This window comes from Natator depressus, chromosome 2 (genome assembly GCF_965152275.1).
Source record: "Natator depressus isolate rNatDep1 chromosome 2, rNatDep2.hap1, whole genome shotgun sequence".
NCBI lineage: Eukaryota > Metazoa > Chordata > Testudines > Cheloniidae > Natator > Natator depressus.
Genome location: NC_134235.1, coordinates 137,233,471 through 137,257,419, shown reverse-complemented (window position 1 = coordinate 137,257,419; position 23,949 = coordinate 137,233,471). Strand labels below are relative to the sequence as shown.

Sequence of the window (23,949 nt, the reverse complement as noted above, 5' to 3'; positions counted from 1 at the left end):
GCCAAACCCAGTTTTGAGTTCTATCCTTGAGGTTTTGAGTTCTATCCTTGAGGGGGCCATTCAGTTTCTCGCAAAGCCACCCCCTTTGTTGATTTTAATTCCCTGTAAGCCAACCCTGTACGCCATGTCGTCAGTCGCCCCTCCCTCCGTCAGGGCAATGGCAGACAATCGTTCCGCGCCTTTTTTCTGTGTGGATGCCATACCATGGCAAGCATGGAGCCCACTCAGATCACTTTGGCAATTAGGAGCACATTAAACACCACGCGCATTATCCAGCAGTATATGCAGCACCAGAACCTGGCAAAGCGATACCGAGCGAGTAGGCGATGTCAACGCAGTAACGTGAGTGATGAGGACATGGACACAGACTTCTCTCAAAGCAGGGGCCCTGGCAATGTGGGCATCATGGTGCTAATGGGCCAGGTTCATGCAGTGGAATGCCGATTCTGGGTTTGGGAAACAAGCACAGACTGGTGGGACCGCATAGTGTTGCAGGTCTAGGACGATTCCCAGTGGTTGCGAAACTTTCGTATGCGTAAGGGCACTTTCATAGAACTTTGTGACTTGCTTTCCCCTTTTCTGAGGCGCAAGAATACCAAGATGAGAGCAGCCCTCACAGTTGAGAAGCGAGTGGCAATAGCCCTGTGGAAGCTTGCAACGCCAGACAGCTACCGGTCAATCGGGAATCAATTTGGAGTGGGCAAATCTACTGTGGGCGCTGCTGTGATGCAAGTAGCCAACGCAATCAAAGATCTGCTGATATCAAGGGTAGTGACCCTGGGAAATGTGCAGGTCATAGTGGATGGATTTGCTGCAATGGGATTCCCTAACTGTGGTGGGGCCATAGATGGAACCCATATCCCTATCTTGGCACCGGAGCACCAAGCCGGCGAGTACATAAACTGCAAGGGGTATTTTTCAATAGTGCTGCAAGCACTGGTGGATCACAAGGGACGTTTCACCAACATCAACGTGGGATGGCCGGGAAAAGGACATGACGCTTGCATCTTCAGGAACTCTGGTCTGTTTCAAAAGCTGCAAGAAGGGACTTTATTCCCAGACCAGAAAATAACCGTTAGGGACGTTGAAATGCCTATAGTTACCCTTGGGGACCCAGCCTACCCCTTAATGCCATGGCTCATGAAGCCGTACACAGGCAGCCTGGACAGTAGTCAGGAGCTGTTCAACTACAGGCTGAGCAAGTGCAGAATGGTGGTAGAATGTGCATTTGGACGTTTAAAGGCGCGCTGGCGCAGTTTACTGACTCAGTTAGACTCAGCGAAACCAATATTCCCACTGTTATTACTGCTTGTTGTGCGCTCCATAATATCTTTGGGAGTAAGGGGGAGATGTTTATGGCGGGGTGGGAGGTTGAGGCAAATTGCCTGGCTGCTGGTTTCGCACAGCCAGACACCAGGGCTGATAGAAAAGCACAGGAGGGCGCGGTGCGCATCAGAGAAGCTTTGAAAACCAGTTTCATGACTGGACAGGCTACGGTGTGAAAGTTCTGTTTGTTTCTCCATGATGAAACCCACGGCTCCTTGGTTCACTCTACTTCCTTGTAAGCTAACCACCCTCCCCTCCTCCCTTCGATCACCGCTGTCAGAGGCAATAAAGTCATTGTTGCTTCACATTCATGCATTCTTTATTCATTCATCACACAAATAGGGGGATAACTACCAAGGTAGCCCAGGAGGGGTGGTGGAGGAGGGAAGGACAAGGCCACACAGCACTTTAAAAGTTTTAAACTTTAAAACTTATTGAATGCAAGCCTTCTGTTGCTTGGGCAATGCTCTGGGGTGGAGTGGCCGGGTGGCCGGAGGCCCCCCCCATCGCGTTCTTGGGCATCTGGGTGAAGGGCTATGGAACTTGGGGAGGAGGCGATTGGTTACACAGGGGCTGTAGCGGTGGACTGTGCTCCAGCTGCCTTTCCTGCAGCTCAACCATACGCAGGAGCATATTGGTTTGATCCTCCAGCAGCCTCAGCATTGAATCCTGCCTCCTCTCATCACGGTGCCGCCACATTTGAGCTTCAGCCCTCTCTTCAGCCCGCCACCTCTCCTCCCGGTAATATTGTGCTTTCCTGCACTCTGACATTGTCTGCCTCCATGCAGTCGTCTGTGCTATGTCAGTGTGGGAGGACACCATGAGCTCAGAGAACATTTCATCACGGGTGCATTTTTTTCGCCTTCTAATCTTCACTACTCTCTGGGACGGAGAAGATCCTGTGATCATTGAAGCACATGCAGATGGTGGAGAAAAAAAAAAGAGGCAGCGGTATTTAAAAAGACACATTTTCTAGAACAATGGCTACACTCTTTCACGGTAAACCTTGGTGTTAACATTACATATACAGCACATGTGCTTTCGTTCCAAGGTCGCATTTTGCCTCCCCCCACCACGTGGCTATCCCCTCACCCCCCCCCCCCCCCGGCTAACAGCGGGGAACATTTCTGTTCAGCCACAGGCAAACAGCCCAGCAGGAACGGGCACCTCTGAATGTCCCCTTAAGAAAAGCACCCTATTTCAACCAGTTGACCATGAATGATATCTCACTCTCCTGAGGATAACACAGAGAGATAAAGAACGGATGTTGTTTGAATGCCAGCAAACATACGCTGCAATGCTTTGTCCTACAATGATTCCTGAGTATGTGCTACTGGCCTGGTGTGGTAAAGTGTCCTACCATGGTGGGTGGAATAAGGCTGCCCTCCCCAGAAACCTTTTGCAAAGGCTTTGGGACTACTTCCAGGAGAGCCGCAAATGCCAGGGCAAATTAATCATTAAACATGCTTGCTTTTAAACCATGTATAGTATTTTAAAAGGTACACTCACCAGAGGTCCCTTCTCTGCCTGGCAGGTCCGGGAGGCAGCCTTGGGTGGGTTCGGAGGGGACTGCCTCCAGGTCCAGGGTGAGAAACAGTTCCTGGCTGTCGGGAAAACTGGTTTCTCCTCTTGCTTGCTGTGAGCTATCTACAACTTCATCATCATCATCTTCCTCGTCCCCAAAACCTGCTTCTGTGTTGCCTCCATCTCCATTGAAGGAGTCAAACAACACGGCTGGGGTAGTGGTGGCTGAACCCCCTAAAATGGCATGCAGCTCATCATAGAAGCAGCATGTTTGGGGCTCTGACCCGGAGTGGCCGTTTGCCTCTCTGGTTTTCTGGTAGGCTTGCCTCAGCTCCTTAAGTTTCACGCAGCATTGCTTCGGGTCCCTGTTATGGCCTCTGTCCTTCATGCCCTGGGAGGTTTTGACAAATGTTTTGGCATTTCGAAAACTGGAACGGAGTTCTGATAGCACGGATTCCTCTCCCGATACAGCGATCAGATCCCGTACCTCCTGTTCGGTCCATGCTGGAGCTCTTTTGCGATTCTGGGACTCCATCATGGTCACCTCTGCTGATGAGCTCTGCATGGTCACCTCTGCTGATGAGCTCTGGCCAGCGTGGCAAGCTGTAGGTGACCATGCAAACAGGAAATTAAAATTCAAAAGTTCGCGGGCCTTTTCCTGTCTACCTGGCCAGTGCATCTGAGTTGAGAGTGCTGTCCAGAGCGGTCACAATAGAGCACTCTGGGATAGCTCCCGGAGGCCAATACCATCTAATTGCATCCACAGTACCCCAAATTCGATCCGGCAAGGCCGATTTAAGCGCTAATCCACTTGTCAGAGGTGGATTAAGGAAATCGATTTTAAGAGCCCTTTAAGTCGAAAAAAAGGGCTTCATCGTGTGGACGGGTGTAGGTTTACATCGATTTAACGCTGCTAAATTCGACCTAAACTCCTAGTGTAGACCAGGACTAAGAAAAATCAGGCTACTTCTGTTTTGGTGCCTAATTTAGGAGCTTAACCTAGGCACCAGGGATTGGAAATTTTGACCTGTAGATCTACTCCTGCATCACTGAATTCAGTAGGGCTTTTACACTGATTTACATACAAGTAGGAGTGGGTCCAATTATACCTAGGGAGCCGGTCCCCAGCACAGGGAGCCTGAAGAGAACTATACACCAGGGATGAGAGCCACAGTGAACCTGTTCATGGGAGGAGTTTCACATATGGACATTGGTGCAGAATACCTACCTGTGTACCAGCAGTCAGGGACGTCCTGTAGTCCGCTCATACAGGTGCAAAAGCAGTAAAGCAAAAGAAATGAACAGCTAATGCAGTTATACTCCCACCAGGCAACTCCCAGGACACAGAGACAGAGCCAAACCCATTTACGAATATCTCCCAGAGAGGTATGGATTTGAAGACACAGGGGACAGGAATAGCTCTGTTGCTTTCTACTGGACAGTCCCAAAGGGCCTAGCAAGGAATTACTGTGTACTTTCTATAACGCTAGCAGTTGATCCCTAACTGCCAGTCCTAGCAAATAATTTACTGCTAGATGTGTCTTTGTGTGTTGGGAACCCACCAAGGCCTAGAGTTAGTACAGCCTTGTGTTGGGAGGAGCCAAGTCCTATTCATATCTCACTCTCTGGCACTGTGGAATCTTGAGCAAATCAATTAACATCTCTGGGTCTCAGTTTCCCCATCTGTAAAATTAGCTTACTATGACCCTTACCCAGCTGTGAAAAGCAATTTAATACCTTGAGATGAAATTAGCTATAAAAGTATGAAGTATTATTATTATTTATTACACATTGAGTCTAAAAGAAAGGACACCTTGGAGGCATCAGGCCTGCCATTCCTGTGTCTTCTGGATGCACATTCAGTAAACAACATCCCTGCTGCTGCCACAGGGAAATACGCAGTGTCACCTCATTTGCAGGAAGATGTCCTGACACACACACAATAAAGCATATTAGTAGAGAAGAGAAATCAGTGTTGGGGAAAGGGCATGAAACCAGCTCTGGGGTGTACATTCGCAAGTGCAAAGAACAGCAGGAGGAATGATACAGAGGAAATATCTCTCTTAAGAGAGAAGGATGGGAGTCATTTTAGAAACAAAACTAAGCCACGGGTTGTGTGGCTACTCCATGCAGTTAGAAGACTAGGGCCTGGCCTACACTACACAACTAAGTTGACCTATGTTAGGTCGACTTACAGCCACCTCAATAACTACTGCATTTTTTCATGTCCACACTACTGTCCTCACCAGGAGCACTTCCACCAACTTATGTGGGGTGGTGCGGGGGGCTGACAGCCCAGCCTGTCAGCTCCATGCAGAGCTCCCAGCTGAGAGCTCAGCTACCTAGAGCTAACAGCTCAGGCTCTCAGTGGTCGGCAGTCTGGCGCCCAGCTGGTGCTGACAGGCAATGTAAGTAATGCAATGTCTACACAGAAACTGTGCCAATCGAACTATATGGACCTAAGTGCTATGCCTCTTGTGGAGGTTGAGTTATTACATTAGTATAGTAGGGGACTTACATCGGTGGGAGCAACCCTGTAGTGTAGACACTTACAGAGTTAGGTTGACGTAAGCTGCAGTGTACATCTGGCGAAGGAGTTAGTGTTCCTTTGGTATTTTGATTAGTTGATTAGATGGGGCTTGTAGGACTCCTGGTCTGCAGTATCATGAGGAGTAGGAAGGCACGATGGATGTAAGTAGGAATTAGTTATTGGAAAAACTGCTGTAAAATCAAGTAAAACAAGACATTACTGACATGCTCAGTCAGCTCACACCCAGTTCCAGAGCACTCTGTGCTCTGACCTGCTGTTCTGGATGGGGCCCGAGGTGCCTAGAGTAGCCCTCACTGAAAATGCCAAGATCAGGGCAGGCTCCAAAAAGGAGAGCAGATTCTCCGAAAACTGGAGGTTAATACTGTAGTTAGATTTCCCAACTAGTCACAAAATGTGCTCCTGGTCCCCCACGCTGGTTATCAAGAAGCTGAAAAAAGAAACCACACAGTCCCCTTTATTGCATTCCAGTTCTCTGGCTCCCAATCAGCACCCAGGTCCAGTACAGTGCAAAGTTATTTATAACTCTGCTCACTATATAAAATGTTCTTCTGATCTGCAAAGGGCCAGCCATGTTACCAGATCAATATTAGTTTGGATCTGACCCAAAATATCATGCTGCCAGCCAATCTTTTAGTATTTAAAAACTAAAGGCTTTATTAGAAAAGAAAAGAACAAGATGAGAGTTGTTAAATGGTTAAAACAGTCACATACATATGACTTCAGAGTCCATATGTCAGGTTCTTAGCAGCATTGGTGAGTTTGCTGGCTTGCATGGGCAGTGGGTGGAGCCTCCTTCTGGGGAGACTAGCCCCCGGCTCTGCTCCTTCTGCCCACGCCCTCCCCATAGCTGGAGCCCCGAGACCCCCTGCCCCCCATCCCTCCCCACAGCTGGACCCACAAACCCCTCCCGCCCTGCCCGGAGAGGTGCCCCCATCCCCAGCTGCAGGAGTCCCAGGCTGGCCGAAGCCCCCAGCCTCCCCACTCCACCCAGAGAAGCCCCGGCCAGGCTGGCTGAAGCCACAAGCCAAGCCTCTTCCCGCCTGGAGGAACCCGGGGCTGGCGACAGCCACGCCGTGCCTCCCTTGCCCAGACCCAACCCACCCACCGCCCAGGGGAAAAGCGACTGTTAGAAGATGCTTTTGATATGCCCCATGCATACCGCCGCCTCAGTTGCCCCGGAACCTGCATGGGGCATAATAAAGCAAAAACTTTGCTGCCAACCGGGGGTATGGTGGCCGTGGAAGTGCCGGGGGAAGCAGAGCCTTCCCGGCCTATTATATCCGCTGCCCATGCTGCCTTGTAGAGTCCCCCTGGAACACATCCAGTCCTTTGTTCCATGCTTCAGTTTGTAGAGAAGTTGCTCCAGAGATAAGAAGCAGGACTGAAGACAAAATGGAGAAGATGCAGCTGCCTTTTTCTATCCTTTGCCATGAGGCTTGTACTTCCTTTGTCCCAAACACAAACCTACAACACATGGAATGGAAAAGCCTTAGAGTCCCCTGTCCACAGGCATGTCCCTACATGTCCTGCTGACTCATAGGTGTAACCCCTACCTTCTCTCAGTGGGTTCATTGTACAGCTGATTGCCTTTGATAGGCCATCTAGCAGGCTGGCTGGTGCTGATGACAAACTTTCTGGGGGTGTCAGAAACACAGCATAGGTTTCATATACAAATATACCTCACATATTTACAACTCACAATTCAAAGATGATACATACATATAAACATGATTATCGTATTTAGCCAATCATAACTTTTCCACTGACATCTTACATGGTATATCTTAAATAAGATTCAATGCAAATGTATTATACCGGTATCAGTAATATTATAAATGGTCAGTCATATTCCATACAGCATCACACTGGATCCTTAAGGTCTGGGCTCACTTGAGGATTGGCAGGGCTCCAAGCAACTGCAGACCTCAATAAATGAGAGGCCTGACTGTGGAGCTCCCAAAAGCCTCTCTTTCCAGTTTTGCTGGGGAGAGGGAGGTTGGTAGCAGTTTTCTTCCACGGGGGACAATGAGTGCCCCTGCAGACCCATTGCCAGGAAGGAGTTTAGAAGGGAATTTCTCCCACTCTGTGGGGTGGGACAAACTGATACCAGTGGCAGGGATTTTCCTCCCAAAGCAGCAGATGGGGACAACCTACATTTGTTTTGTGGAGCATCTGCTGTAGCTTTTGGGCCTGAAATGGGCACTTGCTTTGCCTAAGTCCAGCTCTAGTTGAATTTGATTTCTGATTGCAGACCCTCACTCCTTGGCCCACTGCAGAATGGCAGTGCTGTGCAGGGAGTAGGAAGCTGAAGCCCCAGGATGACAATAAATACTTTGCTCTGAAGAGAATCCTGTCCAGTTCTCTCTGGGCAGATGGCTGGGAACTGTGAAATGCTCCCTGCAGCATAGAGGATATCAAGTGATCAGTTGTGGAGGGCCCATGAGGACTCTGGCAAGGCCAAAGGATTCTGGAACTGGGAGCTAGGGAAGACCAACTGCCCTAGAGAACAAATTGACCACAACCGACATCCGTGCTTGCTGGCTGTTGCCCTCTCTGATAAAGGCTCAAATGACTAACAGGAAAAGTCAATTTAACATGGAAAAAAGAGTGACAGATGCAGCTGGCAGAGTGATTCTTGTACATCTGCTTTGGTTAATAGACTAGAACCTCTACTCCTTGCGCAGCGAACCTGAGTCCCAGCTGGGATTTCAGACCTCTGAGCGGAGATTTCCTGGCTCTAGCTAAGCTTGCCAGGGGATCTTTGTCTCAGCCTGTAACATGATATGTACTGTGGAAAACACTTTACTTTGCAGAAGAAAATGTAGCATGTCTGTATAGCCATCCTCTGGAGTGATGGCCGGGGGCGACACATACACATTTTCAGAAGGGTAAAGAGTAGCGCTGATTAGACATTTTCTGATGGAAGAAGGAAAGGAGAGGCTTTAAGAGTGTGTGTGTGTTGTATTTGGGTGAGTGGGCAGGCCGGCACATGGAAGTGAAGGGAATTCGTTTTATTGAGCCATTCTCTCAAACAGAGCTCTTCTGCCAAGATCAGCTTCTGTGCAAGCGGGGGAGGGGTGGGGGGAAGGAATCTGTGAAGGCGTCCTTGAGTAACCTAGTTTTATTTAAAGGTCTATTTGTTTTGTTTGTTCCATGTAGCAACTTAATGCTCACTATCTTGGAGGAGATTGTCTGCTTGCTGTGGCTTCCCGGGCCCCTGTTGGCTCAGGGCCTTTTCCATGGGAGGTTTTTCTTACCCTTTTATGGGACTAATGTCTTTGCAGTCTGTGCAGTGTAGAGTGAAAATAGGCAAAGCCCCCACTAATATGTGCTGCTGCAGCAATTGCTTAGTTGCAACTCATTGTCCTGCCATGAAGTCAATTGGGTCTGTGCTTGGAACACAGCATTTTTATAGCACTTGGAAGTATTCTGGAAAATCAGGGTCTACGTATTTCAAATTGGGCACCCCAAATTAGTGAACACTTGTGATGATTTTGAACTTGATCTCTTAGTGGCTCAAGCTCTAGGTTCAGGAGGGGCATGTGCTCCAGGGGCTATTAACCCGCCTGCTCCCGTTTCCTCAGCCTGGCTCTTCCCCTCTGTTCTTATCCCACCTCCCAGCCTCCTATTGCTTCCAGCCTAGCCCTTTGTCCAGGGCCACTGCTAGGGGCAGACTCCTAATTGGCCACTGCCTTTTGGGAGGGGAGTCAGGACGGCGTCACCAAAAACATTTTCTGCCCTGGTCGGCAAAAAGGCTAGGGGTGCTCCTGCCTGCGTCCCTCCCTTTCCCTCTCTGCTCCTCAGTTCTCTGCAACTGCGTTAGTCAGGCTGCCTCTTCCCAGCGCACGTCTGCTGCTGATCCCTGCTGGGGAAGGGAGGAGAGGAAGGGTGATGGTCCAAAGGAGATCCTTGGCGAAGTGAAAAGGAGACTAGGAAAGAGATTGCAGGGAGTTGCCGGTGGGGCAGGACACGTGGGCTGAAGAGGGGAGAGGTGCAGGTACAGTGTGGGGCTGCTCAGAACAGATAATCTACCCTGGGGCCACCAGCCTGCTCCCCAGGAGGCCCTAGTGCGTTTTTGCTCACTCACTGAGCCAGACAAAGAACCCCCACACACACTCTTTTTCCTTCCCAGTCCGACTCCCCCCAGCAATCCCCAGCCTGGTTCCTCCTCCACTCTCCCACTCCCTGAAGTCCTGTGCCCGGCTCTACCCCCTGAGCTCGGCTCCCTCTCTTCCCAGCCTCCGGGTATCCTCCCCCCGCCCCGCTCTGTTTCCTGCCTAGTCTGGCTCCCCTTGCTCACTCACACGCAAACTTTCGCTCCTGGCCCCGTGAGGCCCTGCCCGAGCCGGAGCTCTCAGGCGGCTGGCTGAGGAGTGAGTGGGCAGAGGGGAGGGATCAGGGGGTCGGGTCGGGGAGAAGCCGGCCGGCCCAGTGCAGGGGAGGAGCTGGAGAGGAGTCCGCACTGCAGCAGAGAGAGTGGTGCCCCAAATTTTCGGGTGCCCTATGCAGCCGCATATGCTGCATATGCCTAAGAATGGCCCTGCTCATTCCTCCTCCTTTCTGCCAGTGCGGGAGCACTGAGAGCACAGAAGAGACAGTCCTCTGCTTTCTGGCACCTCTACACCCCTAGCAGTATAAGGACACAATCTGTCAGGAAGCAGGGTCTTCAGCAGAGCCTTCTCCAGGCAACCTAACCAGCACATCTGGACTGCAGTAGGCTGCCTGATTGGCTACACCACCTGATTCATGGGAAGAGTCAGTCGGCCAGCTGTGAAGCCCAACAGCAGCCGTTCAGTGCTTGCTCAAAGCATTTGCCCTCTGCTGCAGTATCTCCTGGTCCTGTCTTGCTTCACTCCAGGTAACTCTGTCCTGAGTTTTGGCTCCAATTCCTAGTTTCTGACTTTGGCTCTGACCCTTGGCTTAGGCACATGGCCTGCTCCAACCACTGAGAATAACTGCTCACGTCCCAGTCACTGACACAGTTGTAGGGAATGTCCTACTCATCCCTTGTGACCTGAGGATGGATCATGCTTGATTTGCTTGGTATGTATGAGCTGCATGGAGACTGGGCATGCTCAGTGGAAATGAACTCTTGAGAGAATAATGTAGCCAGCCTCTCACAAACTTCTACTGAGCATGTAAGAACTATGATTTTCAAAAGCTTATATTTGGGCCAAATTCAGGCTTATTTTTGTACAGACGGCAAAAATGCACGTTTCTGACAGAAGGGTGATCCCCTGCCAAATTTCAAGTCCCTGCTCCAAGGCATGGAGGTACTAGAGATTCTCAGTGAAATAGTGGTAAGAATTTTTTTTTAAAACATATGGACAAACAATGTGTTTCCTAACCTCACTCTCAAACGGAACATGACTATAAGATGTAAGAGGCGTGACTAGGGGCATGCACGGAAGGTATATTTGGGTCTGCTCAGGAGGAGGAGGTGGAAATTGGGAATGGGGACACAGGCAAGGCTCTGCGGCATTGGAGCTGGGAACGAAACACTGGGAAACAGACTCTGCCAGTGTGTAGAGCTATGGATATGCTTGCTTGGAACTAACCCCAATAAACATCGCATTGTTTACACTTCGGACTTCTGGTCTTCTGCTTTCTGTCTGCGTGACAAGAACTAGGGGAGCGGGTGAAGGGAAAACCCTCTGACAGTAATCATATGCTCATCTCTATTACCCTCCTATCTCTTCCCCCACTTCAGACTTGTTTTACACTTCCTTTTGGTGCCTTGTCTTAAACTGGGTAGTAAGCTCTTTGGGGTACACAATGTATGTTTGTTTGTACAGCCCCCTGGCACAATTGTGTCCCATTATGCAGAGGCCTGTGCTTTAAATTGTCCAAGGTAACAATCATCCAACTCAGCCTGTTAAATAAAATGGTGTATAAAAGTTAGCAAAAAATTATGGCAGAGAAAAAAAAGTCTGTTGATACCACCCAAGGACTGTGTTACTATTGTGACTGGTAAAGGATAAGGGAATTGGAAAATTATGAACCAAAATTAGTGTGTTGAATTTTAGGCCTAACTGATGGACAAAATAATAATGAGATGGGCTATTCTGCCCATAACTCTCTTTGGGGGTCCTTAAAAAAGAGACTTTGGGGGGATCAAAATGGTGAAGATGGATGAACTGGAAGGAGCAAGATTTACCATCATGGCTACCGCCCCCACCATCGCCTGGGACCCCAGGATACACCACGTCACCATTGGACCTTCACTGTCTTGGTCCCCAGAGATGTCTTGAGGGGACCCGCATGACATTGTTCTCTCAAGTGACTCCAGCTAAATCCTGAACACCTGGAACATGAACCTTGGGTTTCTGCTGTCATCCACCTCCTCCATGTATCATTTTCATTCCCCACCTTAGTTCTTCTTTCCTCTCTCACTCTCTTTTAACGAGTCTGGCTTAGCTGGCCAAGCTTTTCTGTTTCACAACATTGCTGTGAGCCCATGAACAGAGCAATAAATTTGCCATAGCACCAACTGCTACAAGTTTGCCAGATCCCAGAGGGCATGTTTACACAGCAAAGAAAGACCAATGGCAGTGAGTCGTAGAGCTCAAGTCAACTGACTATAGGGTGACCAGACAGCAAGTGTGAAAAATCGGGATGGGGTTGGGGGGGGCAATAGGAGCCTATATAAGAAAAAGACCCAAAAATCGGGACTGTCGCTATAAAATCGGCACATCTGGTCATCCTAACTGACTAGGGTTTGCAGGGCTCATGCTGCGGAGCTAAAAATAGCAGTGGATGTTTGGGTTGGGGCTGGAGCCCGGGCTCTGAAACCTGGCAATGGTGCAGGGTTTCGAAGCCCAGGCTCCAGTCTGAGCCTGAACATCTACACTGCTATTTTTAGCTTGCAGCATGAGCCCAAGTCAGTTAACCCAGGCTCTGAGACTTGCTGCTGTGGTTTTTTTTTGTTGGTGTGTGCGTGTACCCACAGTGGCTGATACGACTATGTGCTCTGCCTGTGGATATGCAGTGTGAACCCAGGGTTCACAGAACTCAAGTCCACAGACCACAGTTTGAACATCCACATTACATATTGACCCTATGTTTAAGACAGGAGCCAAGGAAGCTTTCTCTGTCAGCCGAGGGTCTGAGAGCTGACACTGAGCATGAGGCACAAAAATATGGGATGGCTGTATAGACTCTGGGCCAAAAAACTGGGCTAGAATTTGAGCTAGTGCCTTCTCCCTCCGGAGGTGCCCTGTGAAGGGAATGGTGTGGGCCAACCATATAGCCTCCTTCTGATAAGGTTGGGGTACCAGAAGCTGATTTTGGATTTCCTCAGTCTGACAGTCCTTCTCAAGGTGATATATGTGGTCGCCCTGAATTTCAAAGTGTGGGAACAAGTTCTGCTTAATGAAGTTCTATGATCTTCCCATTTACCACTGCCACTTGGGGGTGTGCTCAGCTCAGCCTTCAACCGCCCATTGGAGAACTGGGTAAGGATCTCTGATTCAGGTAATGGAGGGGCCTCCCCATTGGGTTGGTCCCCCTGCCCTGTTGGATTGACCCTGGCTGGATGGATGTGCCCTTGCCACAATTGGTGAGCTCCTCCACACCTGCAAGGTTCACCGATTTAGACAGAACTGAGACTGGAGGTAGGGCAGCTGCAGTGTTCAGCAAGGGTCCTGAAAATTCCTTTAATAACTCCCACAGTAGTCCCAGTCTCAGCCAATGATAACGGGATAGGTGAGGATTGGGGCCAGTTCAACCATCAGGAACTTCGTAAGCTCACCCACGGTTAGAGTCACTTGAACAAGGGGATCAGATTTCATGTCCCCGTGCATACATTGTAATAGGATGGTGCCTCTGGTAGACCCAGGGTTTGGGACCACAGAGCTCAGCACTAGGGTCTGAGCACAGCCTGAGTCCATGAGCCCCACAACTTCTATCCCATTCACCCTTATAGGGGTGTCAACTTGGCAAGGTTTCCTTGTTGAGCTCGGGGTCCAGATCTTCCCAAAGCTGCAATCTTGGGACCAGTGCTAAGGATGGCCACATGCAAAACACAAGTCTTGGTCTTCACTGTGGTGACTTAGCCCTCCTCTGGGTGTTCGGGATGGCCTCTCTGCGTGGAATCCCTGTACTTTGGTTGCTTGTGATATTCCTTTCCTAAACTCTGGCGGTTTGGGGGTCTCTTGGACTGGGCTGTGGGTTGACAGTTCTGGACGTTTGGTCCAGGTTATCCATGAGCATCGAAATGGACATAGTCAGCTCCCTGGAAAAGAGTGCTGCAGGCTACCGGTTTGTTTTACTAGTGGTGGGCTATGCAACCCAGTCCCCTGAGGCTATACTGCTATGCTCTATGAATGCCAAAGCAGTTGGTGCCAAGCTTATGAACATCTTTCCCTGGGCTGAGGTACCATGGCAGATCATAATGGACCAGGGAACAAACGTTATGTCCCAAACGATGAAGCAACTGTGTCAGCTGAAAATCAAGACCCTCAGAACATCCTTCCATCATCCCCAAATAGACAGTTTGGTGAAACGATTCATCAGAACACTAAAAACTATGCTCAGGAGTTTGTCATTACAGATGTCCAACACTGGGACCAGTTGCTCCCTCCTCTCCTGTTTGCCTTACAAGAGATACCACAGTCCTCCACCAGCTTCTCACCATTCAAACTGTTGTAGGGGAGGGAACCATGAGAGATTTTGGACCTCATTCGAGAAATGTGGGAAGAAAAACCACCTTGAGCCAATAACGTGATACAATATGTTCTTACCCTGCAAGAGAAGCTTGAAGCTTTAGGGTTGTTTGCCAGAGAGAACCTCTTACACACCCAGAAAACAGCCTATAATGAAAAGGCCCGCATCTGGGTGTTTCAACTTGATGATTGGGTTCTCTTACTATTGCCCATTGCAGAATCAAAGCTGCTAGTCCACTGGCTTGTTTTACATCATCTTTGCATATATTTAAGAACTGGGTCAAACATTTGTTCAAATCTTTCAGCACTTCCCCCCCACCCCCATTAGATCTTTCCCCCGTATACATATTCACCATTACTCATACCAGCACTGCTCTTAAGATTTCTAAATTTCATCCTATATGTATTGGGGTAATATGAAACCTTTGCAAAACAGTATTTTAAAATTTACAGTATTCTACTGCATCCTCCATTCGCATTTCACTGAATATATTTAGGGTTTTACCAGTTAACTTTGCAATCAGGGTAGGGATTTTCTTGTCAGCAGGAATTTCATGAATGGCACACAGCCTCTCAAAACTGATTAAAATATTCTGTGATATCATCTGTCTCCCATCGCTCCAAGAATCCACAACTGAGACCAGCTATGTCCTATATGTATGCAGGACATAGCTGGTCTCAGTTGTGGATTCTTGGAGCGATGGGAATCATTGGGATTGGAGGTTTCTGGTTCTGCTTTTCTGCCAGATCCAATTTGTGTTTTTGCTCTCTCTTCCTTTCCTCAGTTTCTTGTTGTTTCAGTTCCTAGCCCTCTAGTTTGCTTCCTCTTTCTCTTTCCTCTCCAGTTGGTTTAGCTCCAAGATCCATCTCTCTGTTTTTCTGTTGCCTGTAACCTAAACAGATTTAATTTATAGCATAATCTCATAATTTCACACACACTAATTATATATGTACTTTGACAAAACAATGAGTTTCAGCAGATCATGACCTTTCATATGGTATCTTACATGGCATTCATTGTATGAAATACCACCACCATATACCATATGAGGGGTTGCAGTTGGGGTGACCAGATGTCCTGATTTTATAGGGACAGTCCCAATTTTTGGGTCTTTTTCTTATATAGGCTCCTATTACTCCCCACCCCCATCCCGATTTTTCACATTTGCTGTCTGGTCACCCCAGTTACAGGGTGCTACTTTGAGGTACAGTGTGTCACACCGGTCCCCCCACCCCCATTCTCCTTTCCCTTCCTTTCCTTGGTTCTGCTGCAAGGAGGTGGAACTGTTATTGACGGCAGAGGTCTGCATGGGAATGGAAGCCTGCAGCGGGGAGGAAGTCAGCATGGGGCTGGAGGCCTGCATGTGGTTGGATTTGCCTGATCCAGCTGCTGTCAAGTCCTGATTTCACCCAACCATGGAACTGTCTAAAGTATTTCTGGTCTGCAGCGCACGGAACTGTGGCGGGGACTCCAGATGTTGTCACAGCCAGGTTGTAGGTAGCCAGACCTAGCAGTCAGAGCCTGAGTCTGCAGTCACAAGACAGGAACCAGAGGCAGACTGGGACAGGATACCAGGTCAGAATCAGGAGACAAACTGGAGGTCAGAATCGCAAATCAAATGCCAGGAATCAACACCTGTTCAGGATGTCAGGAAATCCAAGCCACGGAAGCAGGAAGCACAAAGTCCAGAGCAGGGTAGAGCCCAGTTGTTCAGACATCTTCCTGTTCCTGTTGCTGGCTTAAGTAGGACCAGCAGGCCAATCAGCTGCTCCAGGACTCCACCAATAGGATTGCAGGGGTGGAGCCTCAAACTGGGGCTGAGCTTCATGGGTCCCAGGTATGCAAGCCTCAGCAGGCTTCCAGATGGAGGGTTGGTACCAGCTGTGCCTATAAACGCTGCAGACCCAGGTTTCAGACCTGTGGGTCATGACAATGTGGCATGAGTGCAGCAGCAGTCTGCATTCTGGTGCCCTCAAGCACAAACAGGTCTTTGTGTTGGGCTCTATCTTCAACCCTTACCTGATGCTCTTGTTCTAGAAACTATGCTGCAAGCCTCTCCTTGCATGTTGCAACTTTGTCCTCTTGCACTGTAGCCTGTCTGTGCCATGCCACTAGCCATGAATCCTTCTCTCTCTGATACTACACCTGCTCGTTGGCCCTGTCCAGAAGGTTGTGTGTAAGTTCAACCTGGAAGGGCTTCCGAATGGACTGGTCTGTAACAGTTCTGCATCCTAGGGACCTGCTGCAGTGGGCCCAAGCTGCCAAGGTTGAATGGCCAACAGAGTTCTTAGGGCCTTACAGCAGACAGCAAGCAGTGTATTATTGCTTCAGTGCTTCACAACAGGCTCAGTTCATTCACAGGCGAAAGTGCCTTGTGGAATCTCCAGGCCAAAAACTGATACTGTGTAAAACTGAGCTGCAGTATATTCTGAGAGGAACACCTCAGCTCCAAGAAGCTCCTTGGACAAAACTCAGTTTATCACGGTGAAAAGACTGCACAGACCATGGTAAGTTATAGTTTACAGATTTTTTTTCCCCTTGTTTTTTTAAAAATTGCAGAGCTCCCTGGCCTTTTCTGGTGGGGTATTCCCGAGGAGGACCCATGGCTTACTATATAAGCCTGCTGGATACTTGCAGGCATTCCACATTCCTGAGGACATTACAATCCTACAGGCTCCAGAATGGCAAAGGTAGATTTTATTCCAAGCTGCCTGTGGCGAACCAGCCGTGTATACCATAGAGGTTTTCAAATGTATGGTGACAGAGCAGCACATGTACAAGTGGAGTGGGCTGGTGACCTTCAGAGGAGTGGCTGAGAAATATGCACTTCCCCGAAATTTGACAACTGATCTTGAATTCCTACTATCGGAAAAGTTTGTGTCTATCAGTGGCCAGGGTTGGGTCAAAATTCATGGGGGAATCAACAGGATGCTGTGTTAGCGTCCCCATGGATGACTGTGTCCCTATGGCTCTGAAAGGCTCTGGATGTAGACTGCTCTGAATGCTTCTACATAGGGACTATATTGAAACACACATGGTAATATGAACTCTCAAAGAACTACATAGCCATTCCGCTTCCCCTGACATATTTCAGGACTGCATACAAACCTCTGGTAGTATTCTGGTATTGATTTTGTCACCCATAGAGTCTCAGGACACGAGTCTGGGGGTCCCGGGCCCAAGCTGCGTCCACACTATAAAATGGTGGTTTGGGCCAGGACCTCCATGGGACCCTGGCTCAAATCCTTCACCCCTGTGGAGTCCTGGGGCCTGGGCCTGAGTTAGATGAATTGTGTGTAGACAGAAGGGGTGTGTGGACTTGAACCTCCCCAAGTAAGAGTCAACATAGAAGACAGAAGCTGCATTTTCTATTTTTGCTGTTCTTTTCTCTCCCCTTTTGTGGGTGTTTGTCCTTTAAAGGAAACAGGATTGCACTTTAACAACAATGGCACCAGACCATCTCAACTAACTACTCTCCCCCCTGCCCCTCCCAAAAGGATAGTTATTACCCTCTCTAATACTATCTAAGAGACTGTCACCTAGGGATTTCCTTATGAAAATCTCTTTATAGCTAAAGGGAAAGGGAATAAGGGATACTATTAAAATGCAAGCCTTAGATAATACTAGACATTTCAGTTGCTTTAATTGTTTTTCCTTCTTTTTCTGTATCTTTAATAAAAAGTTTAAAAGATTTTCAATGGTGTATTTGCCATGGGACTAAGCAGGCTGAGGTCTCTGTACACAAAACCCCAAGCTGTGCTTAACTGCTTAGTGTTTTGCGGTGAGATGGTCATGTGCCTTTGACTTTCTGGGCCCATTGACTCCATCAAAATAAACAATTGGGACCTCTGGGTGCCGTCACAGTACAACTGGTGAATCATCATGCCTGGATGCCATTTGGGTAGGTCAATGTGCTCTTGTCAGGCAGTAAACAATTGCATGTACAAGTGGAGAGGCCACCCCTTATGTCTAGCTCTATTATTATGATTAAAGCTAGCTGTTCCTCTGTGTTACCATTTCTTTTTATAAGGAGAGTGATAGAAGGAGCAATTATTTTTAAACCAGTGTACTCTTTCAAAGGAAACCTAGGGAAAGGAGAAAGTTACTCATCCACAACAATTACTCCAGTAACAGTCAGCAGAACAATGACAGGCCAGGTTTTATAACAAGATTAATATTAGGTGAGTGTGGATTCACATATGCTGCCTGAACTGCTTTCCTCCTTGAAGGAGGATTAACACAGTGGATTACAGCTTCCCTTCAAGGAGGCTGGCATGTGCTCAGCTGCTCACAACGCCTCACTAAACAAGCATCCACTATGGGGGAGGGAATGGCAATCCTTCTTCACATTGGACACAGTATGGTTTTAACTCATATGTTAACTCATCTCATTTGAGATAACTGTATTAGATGATTCAATAGGTTTGTGATTTGTGACCTGGAGAAGAGCTCTGGGTTGCTTGAAAGCATGTCTCTCTCACCAATGGAAGTTGGTCCAATAAAAGATATTGCCTCACCTACTTTGTCTCTCTCATATCCTGGAACCACAACAACACTGCAAACAACAATTCAATAGGTGACATTCTTCTCTCTCAGTCAGGCCAAAAACAGCACTCCAGCGCAGTGCTACGTGCAGCATGCTCTTGGAAGCACTGTTCTTCATCTGAGATGTACAACTGAACTTCCACCCACTTGTGGTCAGAGAGGATCCTATGACATTTGTATGTGCATGTATTACAGGTGTCATATTCCATATCCTGGCTACCTACCAATTTGAGCCATAGCATTCTCCCAACCAATGGTCCCCAACAGCTTAAATTAGATATACTAGGGGGGTCACACACTTCATAACTTTTGTAGGTCAAGCTCACTACATGCATTGAGGCTTCTTGCATTCCTCCTTTCCCCTGCACAAATTCCCTGTGTGCCACTCTCCCATCCCCCTCTATTTCCTGGACCCCTTAAACTCCCCCCACCCACACTAGAGGCTCTCTGTGTTCCCCATTCCCTCCTCCCCCAAGCCAGGGTCTCTGCATACATCTCTCTTCCTCCTATCCTTCCTGTGCCAAGGGATCTGAGTGCACCCCTATTCCCCCACCATTAGACTTTCTTTCCTTTCTGTCTGGGAAATAAAGCATTCAGGTCATGTCTACACTACAGGCTTTGGCAATGTGAGCAATGTCAGCATAAAGCTGCTGCAGTTAGTATATCATACACGTGCACACTTGGCTGTTGCACTGGCACTGCATATACTCACCTTGCGTACTTGTTTCGATGCACAGTCTAGTGCACCATGGGTAGTTATCCCAGTGTGCTACTCACCACCATCTAGTTCGCTGTCCTTTGGGAAATTTTTGCTATGCATGGTGGAGCAGAAATGAGTCATGCAGGGGTGACTAGGAGTAAGGGATCCCATTCCCATCATGCAACTTTCTCTATCCCATAATGTCATCTGCACCCCACAGTGCCATGCATATCCCTTAATTTTTGTGCATTTTTAGAAAAAAAATACCATCACCCACCACAGTGCTTCTTGCTGTTTGCCATTTCTGACAGAATCCTGCACATCTCTGCATTAGTGTCATGAGAATAGCAAACACAGGACACAGAATCCTCTGCTATTTGCAGAGCTGCAGGAAGGGACTGTGACGGGTTGGATCACAGAAACCTCTGGGAGCTGCCACCTGATGTGCCATGACTACTTCTGCTCCTGCTTTCCTGCCCTGCCAGTTGAGGACTCCAGCACCCTTCCTGGTTTGAGCCAGACCTGCTAGCCTGCTGCAAATCCAGACCCAGGTCTGAACCACATCCCCTAACAGCTGTAGGCTTAACTGAAAGCAGCGTACAGAAGTGTTCCTGCCTTTAACACTCAGATGCCCAACTCCCAACAGGTTCCAAACCCTAAATAAATCCGTTTTACCCTGTATAAAGCTTATACAGGGTAAACTCATAAATTGTTCACCAGCTATAACACTGATAGAGAGATATGCACAGCTGTTTGCCACCCCCTCCCCCCAAGTATTAATACATACTCTGGGTTAATTAATAAGTAAAAAGTGATTTTATTAAATACAGAAAGTAGGATTTAAGTGGTTCGAAGTAGTAACAGACAGAACAAAGTGAATTACCAAGCAAAATAAAATAAAACCCGCAAGTTTATGTCTAATAGAACTGAATACAGACAAAACCTCACCAGTTCCAGTAAGCTTCCTTTTACAGACTGATCCCCTTCTAGTCCGGGTCCAGCAATCACTCACACCTCCTGTGGTTATTGTCCTTTGTTCCAGTTTCTTTCTTGGGGGTGGAAAGACTCTCTCTTTAGCCAGCTGAAGACCAAATGGAGGGGTCTCCCACGGGCTTAAATAGACTTTCTCTTGTGGGTGGATACCCCCTCCTCTCTCCTATGCAAAGTCCTGCTCCAAGATGGAGTTCTGGAGTCACCTGGGCAAGTCACATGCCCATGCATGACTCACAGTTTTTACAGGCAGAAGCTGTTGCCCACATGGCATCTTGAATGTCTCCAGGAAGACTTATTGTGTGGATTGGAGCATTCCAAGATGCATTGTTCCTTACGTGCTTCTTGATTGGGCACTTAAATTTGTGAATTCCTTTCTCCAGAAACTGACCAAATGCTCTACTAAAGTTATTTAGAAATCAAGCCAGTACACGGCCAATATTCATAACTTAGAATACAAAAATGATACATGCATACACATAGGATTAATATATTCAGTAGATCATAACCTTTACATAGATATGTTACATGGCATATGTAGCATAGAACATATTCCAGTTATGTCATATATACTCATAAGCATATTTCCATAAAGCTTTATGGGGAGCACCGTCACAGGGACATGATGATTTCATGGCAGACAACTTGCTGTGGGACATAGTGAAAGCCAATTCAAGGTTGTTGGTGGCATTCACAGAGCAGCTGAAGATGGTGGAGTGCTGCTTCTGAGCCTGAGAAAAGAGCACTGATTGGTGGGATGGCATTGTAATGCAGATTTGGGATGATGAACTGTGACTGCAGAACTTTCAGACACAAAAGTTTCCTGGATCTGTGTGCTGAGCTTGTCTCAGCCCTTCAGCACAGGGACACCAGAATGAGAGCTGCGCTGACAGTACAGAATCAAGTGGCAATTGCTCTGTGGAAGCTTGCAACTCTGGATTGCTACCAGACAGTGGGAAATCATTCTGGAGTTTGAAATCCACAGTGGGGGCCGTTGTCATGGGAGTGTGCAGGGTCATTAATCATCTTCTGCTTAGGACTGTGACTCTCAGCAGGACATAGTGGATGGATTTGCAGCAATGGGTTTCCCAAACTGCAGTGGGTGATATATGGCACGCATATCCCTATTTTGGCACCAGACCACTTTGTCACTGAGTACATCAACAGAAAGGGCTGCTGTTCTATGGTTATGCAAGCATTGGTGAATCACTGGGGATGCTTCACCGATATCAGTGTGAGCAGCTGAGGGAAGGTGCATGATGCTTGGATCTTTTAGAACACAGAACTGTTCAGAAAGCTACCAGCAGGGACTTCCTTTCCCGACCAGTAGATTGCCATTGGTGATGTTGAAATGCCAATAGTGACCCTGCAGGACCTAGCTTATCCCTTGCTCATGAAGCCGTACACCAGCCACCTCGACAGCACCAAGGAAAGATTCAGCTACCAGCTCGACAGGTGCAGAATGACAGTTGTATGTGCCTTGGTAGATTGAAGGGATGCTGGCAGCCTTTACTCACAGGATTGGATCTCAGTGAGAAAAATATCCCAATGGTTATAGCTGCCTGCTGTGTCCTGCATAATATCTGTGAGGCAAAGGAGGAGAAGTTGCCACCAGGGTGGAGGTGGAGCGTCTGTCTGCTGAGTTTGAACAGCCAGACACACGGACTATTAGATGAGCTCAACATGGAGCTGTGCAGCTGAAGAAGCCTTGCAAGAGCACTTTAACAGTCAGCCCCAGTAATGTTCTACCTGGCCCAGACCTTTTGTGGTCTGTTAGGAAATGTTTGGTGTACCTTTATGAATATAACACTGTCTGTTAATGCATCTATTAATTTTGCAGTGTTTGATGTTCATTTATAATTATTACACTGTATGTCACTGATCCTGTGAGTTCTGTATAAAAACAAGAAGTGGATGCTTGCAGTAGCACTAGGCATTCTGCAGCATATGGTGTGAAGTAATGAAGAATTATTTAGCAGAAAATAATTTTTATTGCATACCAAAAGCAGTGTAAAAAGCCAATGTGCAATTCACAAACAAACGCCGTACAAATTTCTGAAATAAATTAATGAAACAGAACTTAGCCAGGGGAAAGAACATTCATGTCCATTTCAGTCCATTCTGGCTACACATACAGCAACCATGGCTCTTACGGGTCAGTGTATGTGAAGCTGTGGTTGTCCTCACTGTCCCCCAGCATGGAGAGTTAGGGGTAAGAGTGCATCCTCTGTTGCCACATGAAATGTTGTCTCTGTGTGTGTGTGTGTGTGTGTGGGGGGGGGTGTCGAGAGGTGCTAAAATGGAGTTCTCCATTGGCTGCCAAGGGAGGCGAACCCAGGAGTGTTGAACCTGTTGGTCAACAAGAGTCTGTGACATCTGAGTTTGCTGCCAGAGAAGTCCCATTATGGCTTTTAGCTGCTAATCCCAGCTAAAAGCAGATCTGGTGTGTCTTCACTGCTATTTGAACCTGAGTTAGACCTTGTCTGTACTTGTCTACACTGGTGGTAGTATGTAGGGTATGTGTAGCTACATGCTGCAGTGAAAGGCAGGCTGCATCCACACTGTGGTGTGTAGCTAAATGTGTCAGTGAATGTCTCTGGCAGAGGCAGCGAGACACTACACAGCGAAAAATAGCAGCATAGACATGGGAAGTGCTACTTGGGCGTGTTGAGAGTGGTACAGGCACACACAACATACCCTAAGGGTTCAGGCATGTAAGGCCCTCTACCTGCCTAAGCAGCAGCTCACTGTCTACACTGCTATTTATACCTGTGCTAGCTGGGAGAGCATTGCCTGTACTGTACACTCTGCCCTAAGTGTAGACCTACTTTAGCTAACATGAGTTAGCTAACCTGATTTAAAAAAAACACCTTTTCTTTCGCAGCACAGACATACCCTCAGTTTCCTTCAGACACATACTACCATTTATTGCCCCACCAGGGGGGACATCTGTTGCTAACCAAAATACTACATGAACAATGAAATGATTATAAACACAACATCCAAATTCACCTCTACATAAAACATTTTACAACATAAAATCATTCCAATAATTATTCCAGGGTTCTCACCTAAATTTAAGAGGAAGATTATATATGTGTGTGTATATATATATATATATATATATATATATATATATATATATATATATATATATATATATATGATTCTAGATTAATTATTGAAATGAACCTTAAATTCTGCCTGCTTGTGGATCTATTCTGTGCACTGAATTAGGCAGGAATGTGTGTGTGTGGCAGGGAAGAGCATGTGATCAGGTAATTACAGAGCATAATGCATATGCAGAAGAGGGTCAACTGAAGGTTGCATTCAACTGTAAATCTGGCATTTCCTAATTTGGAGTGCTTGACTTTATGATAAAAGAACATTATTAAGGTTGCTCTTTTTTGTATATAATTGCCTAGTTTTTTAAAAGTAAAAAGGTAAACCAAAGGGTTTGACCCCCAAACTTGCAGCATCACAGCACAGACTGCTATTACTTGAATTACAGAACTATGTTTACTTGCAGCAGGAGAAGGCTATTATCCCAGAGGTGAGAATGAGAATGATTTCAGGTGCTGGCTCCTAGGCATTGGTAGCACGGGAGCTCAGTCTGGCAGTCTTGCTCTCTCTCTACCCCACCTGGGAA

At 47.6% G+C, this 23,949-nt stretch overlaps 1 protein-coding gene across 2 annotated transcripts in view; it reads right to left on the bottom strand.

Moving 5' to 3' along the window:
• Window positions 1–1,642: 1,642 nt before the first annotated feature.
• LOC141981554 (uncharacterized) overlaps window positions 1,643–23,949 on the bottom strand; it is a 48,562-nt gene continuing 26,255 nt past the window's right edge. Inside the window, exons 2-5 of one of the 2 annotated variants that reach the window (XM_074943196.1) lie at window positions 6,623–6,865; window positions 4,079–4,103; window positions 2,836–3,453; window positions 1,643–2,225 (exon numbers count right to left, since the gene is read on the bottom strand). In XM_074943196.1, the coding sequence (XP_074799297.1) occupies window positions 1,861–2,225; window positions 2,836–3,453; window positions 4,079–4,103; window positions 6,623–6,739 (1,125 nt within the window). In that variant the 5' untranslated portion in view covers window positions 6,740–6,865 and the 3' untranslated portion in view covers window positions 1,643–1,860. The remainder of the gene's footprint in view (window positions 2,226–2,835; window positions 3,454–4,078; window positions 4,104–6,622; window positions 6,866–23,949) is intronic. The other variant, XM_074943197.1, reaches the window with a different exon arrangement.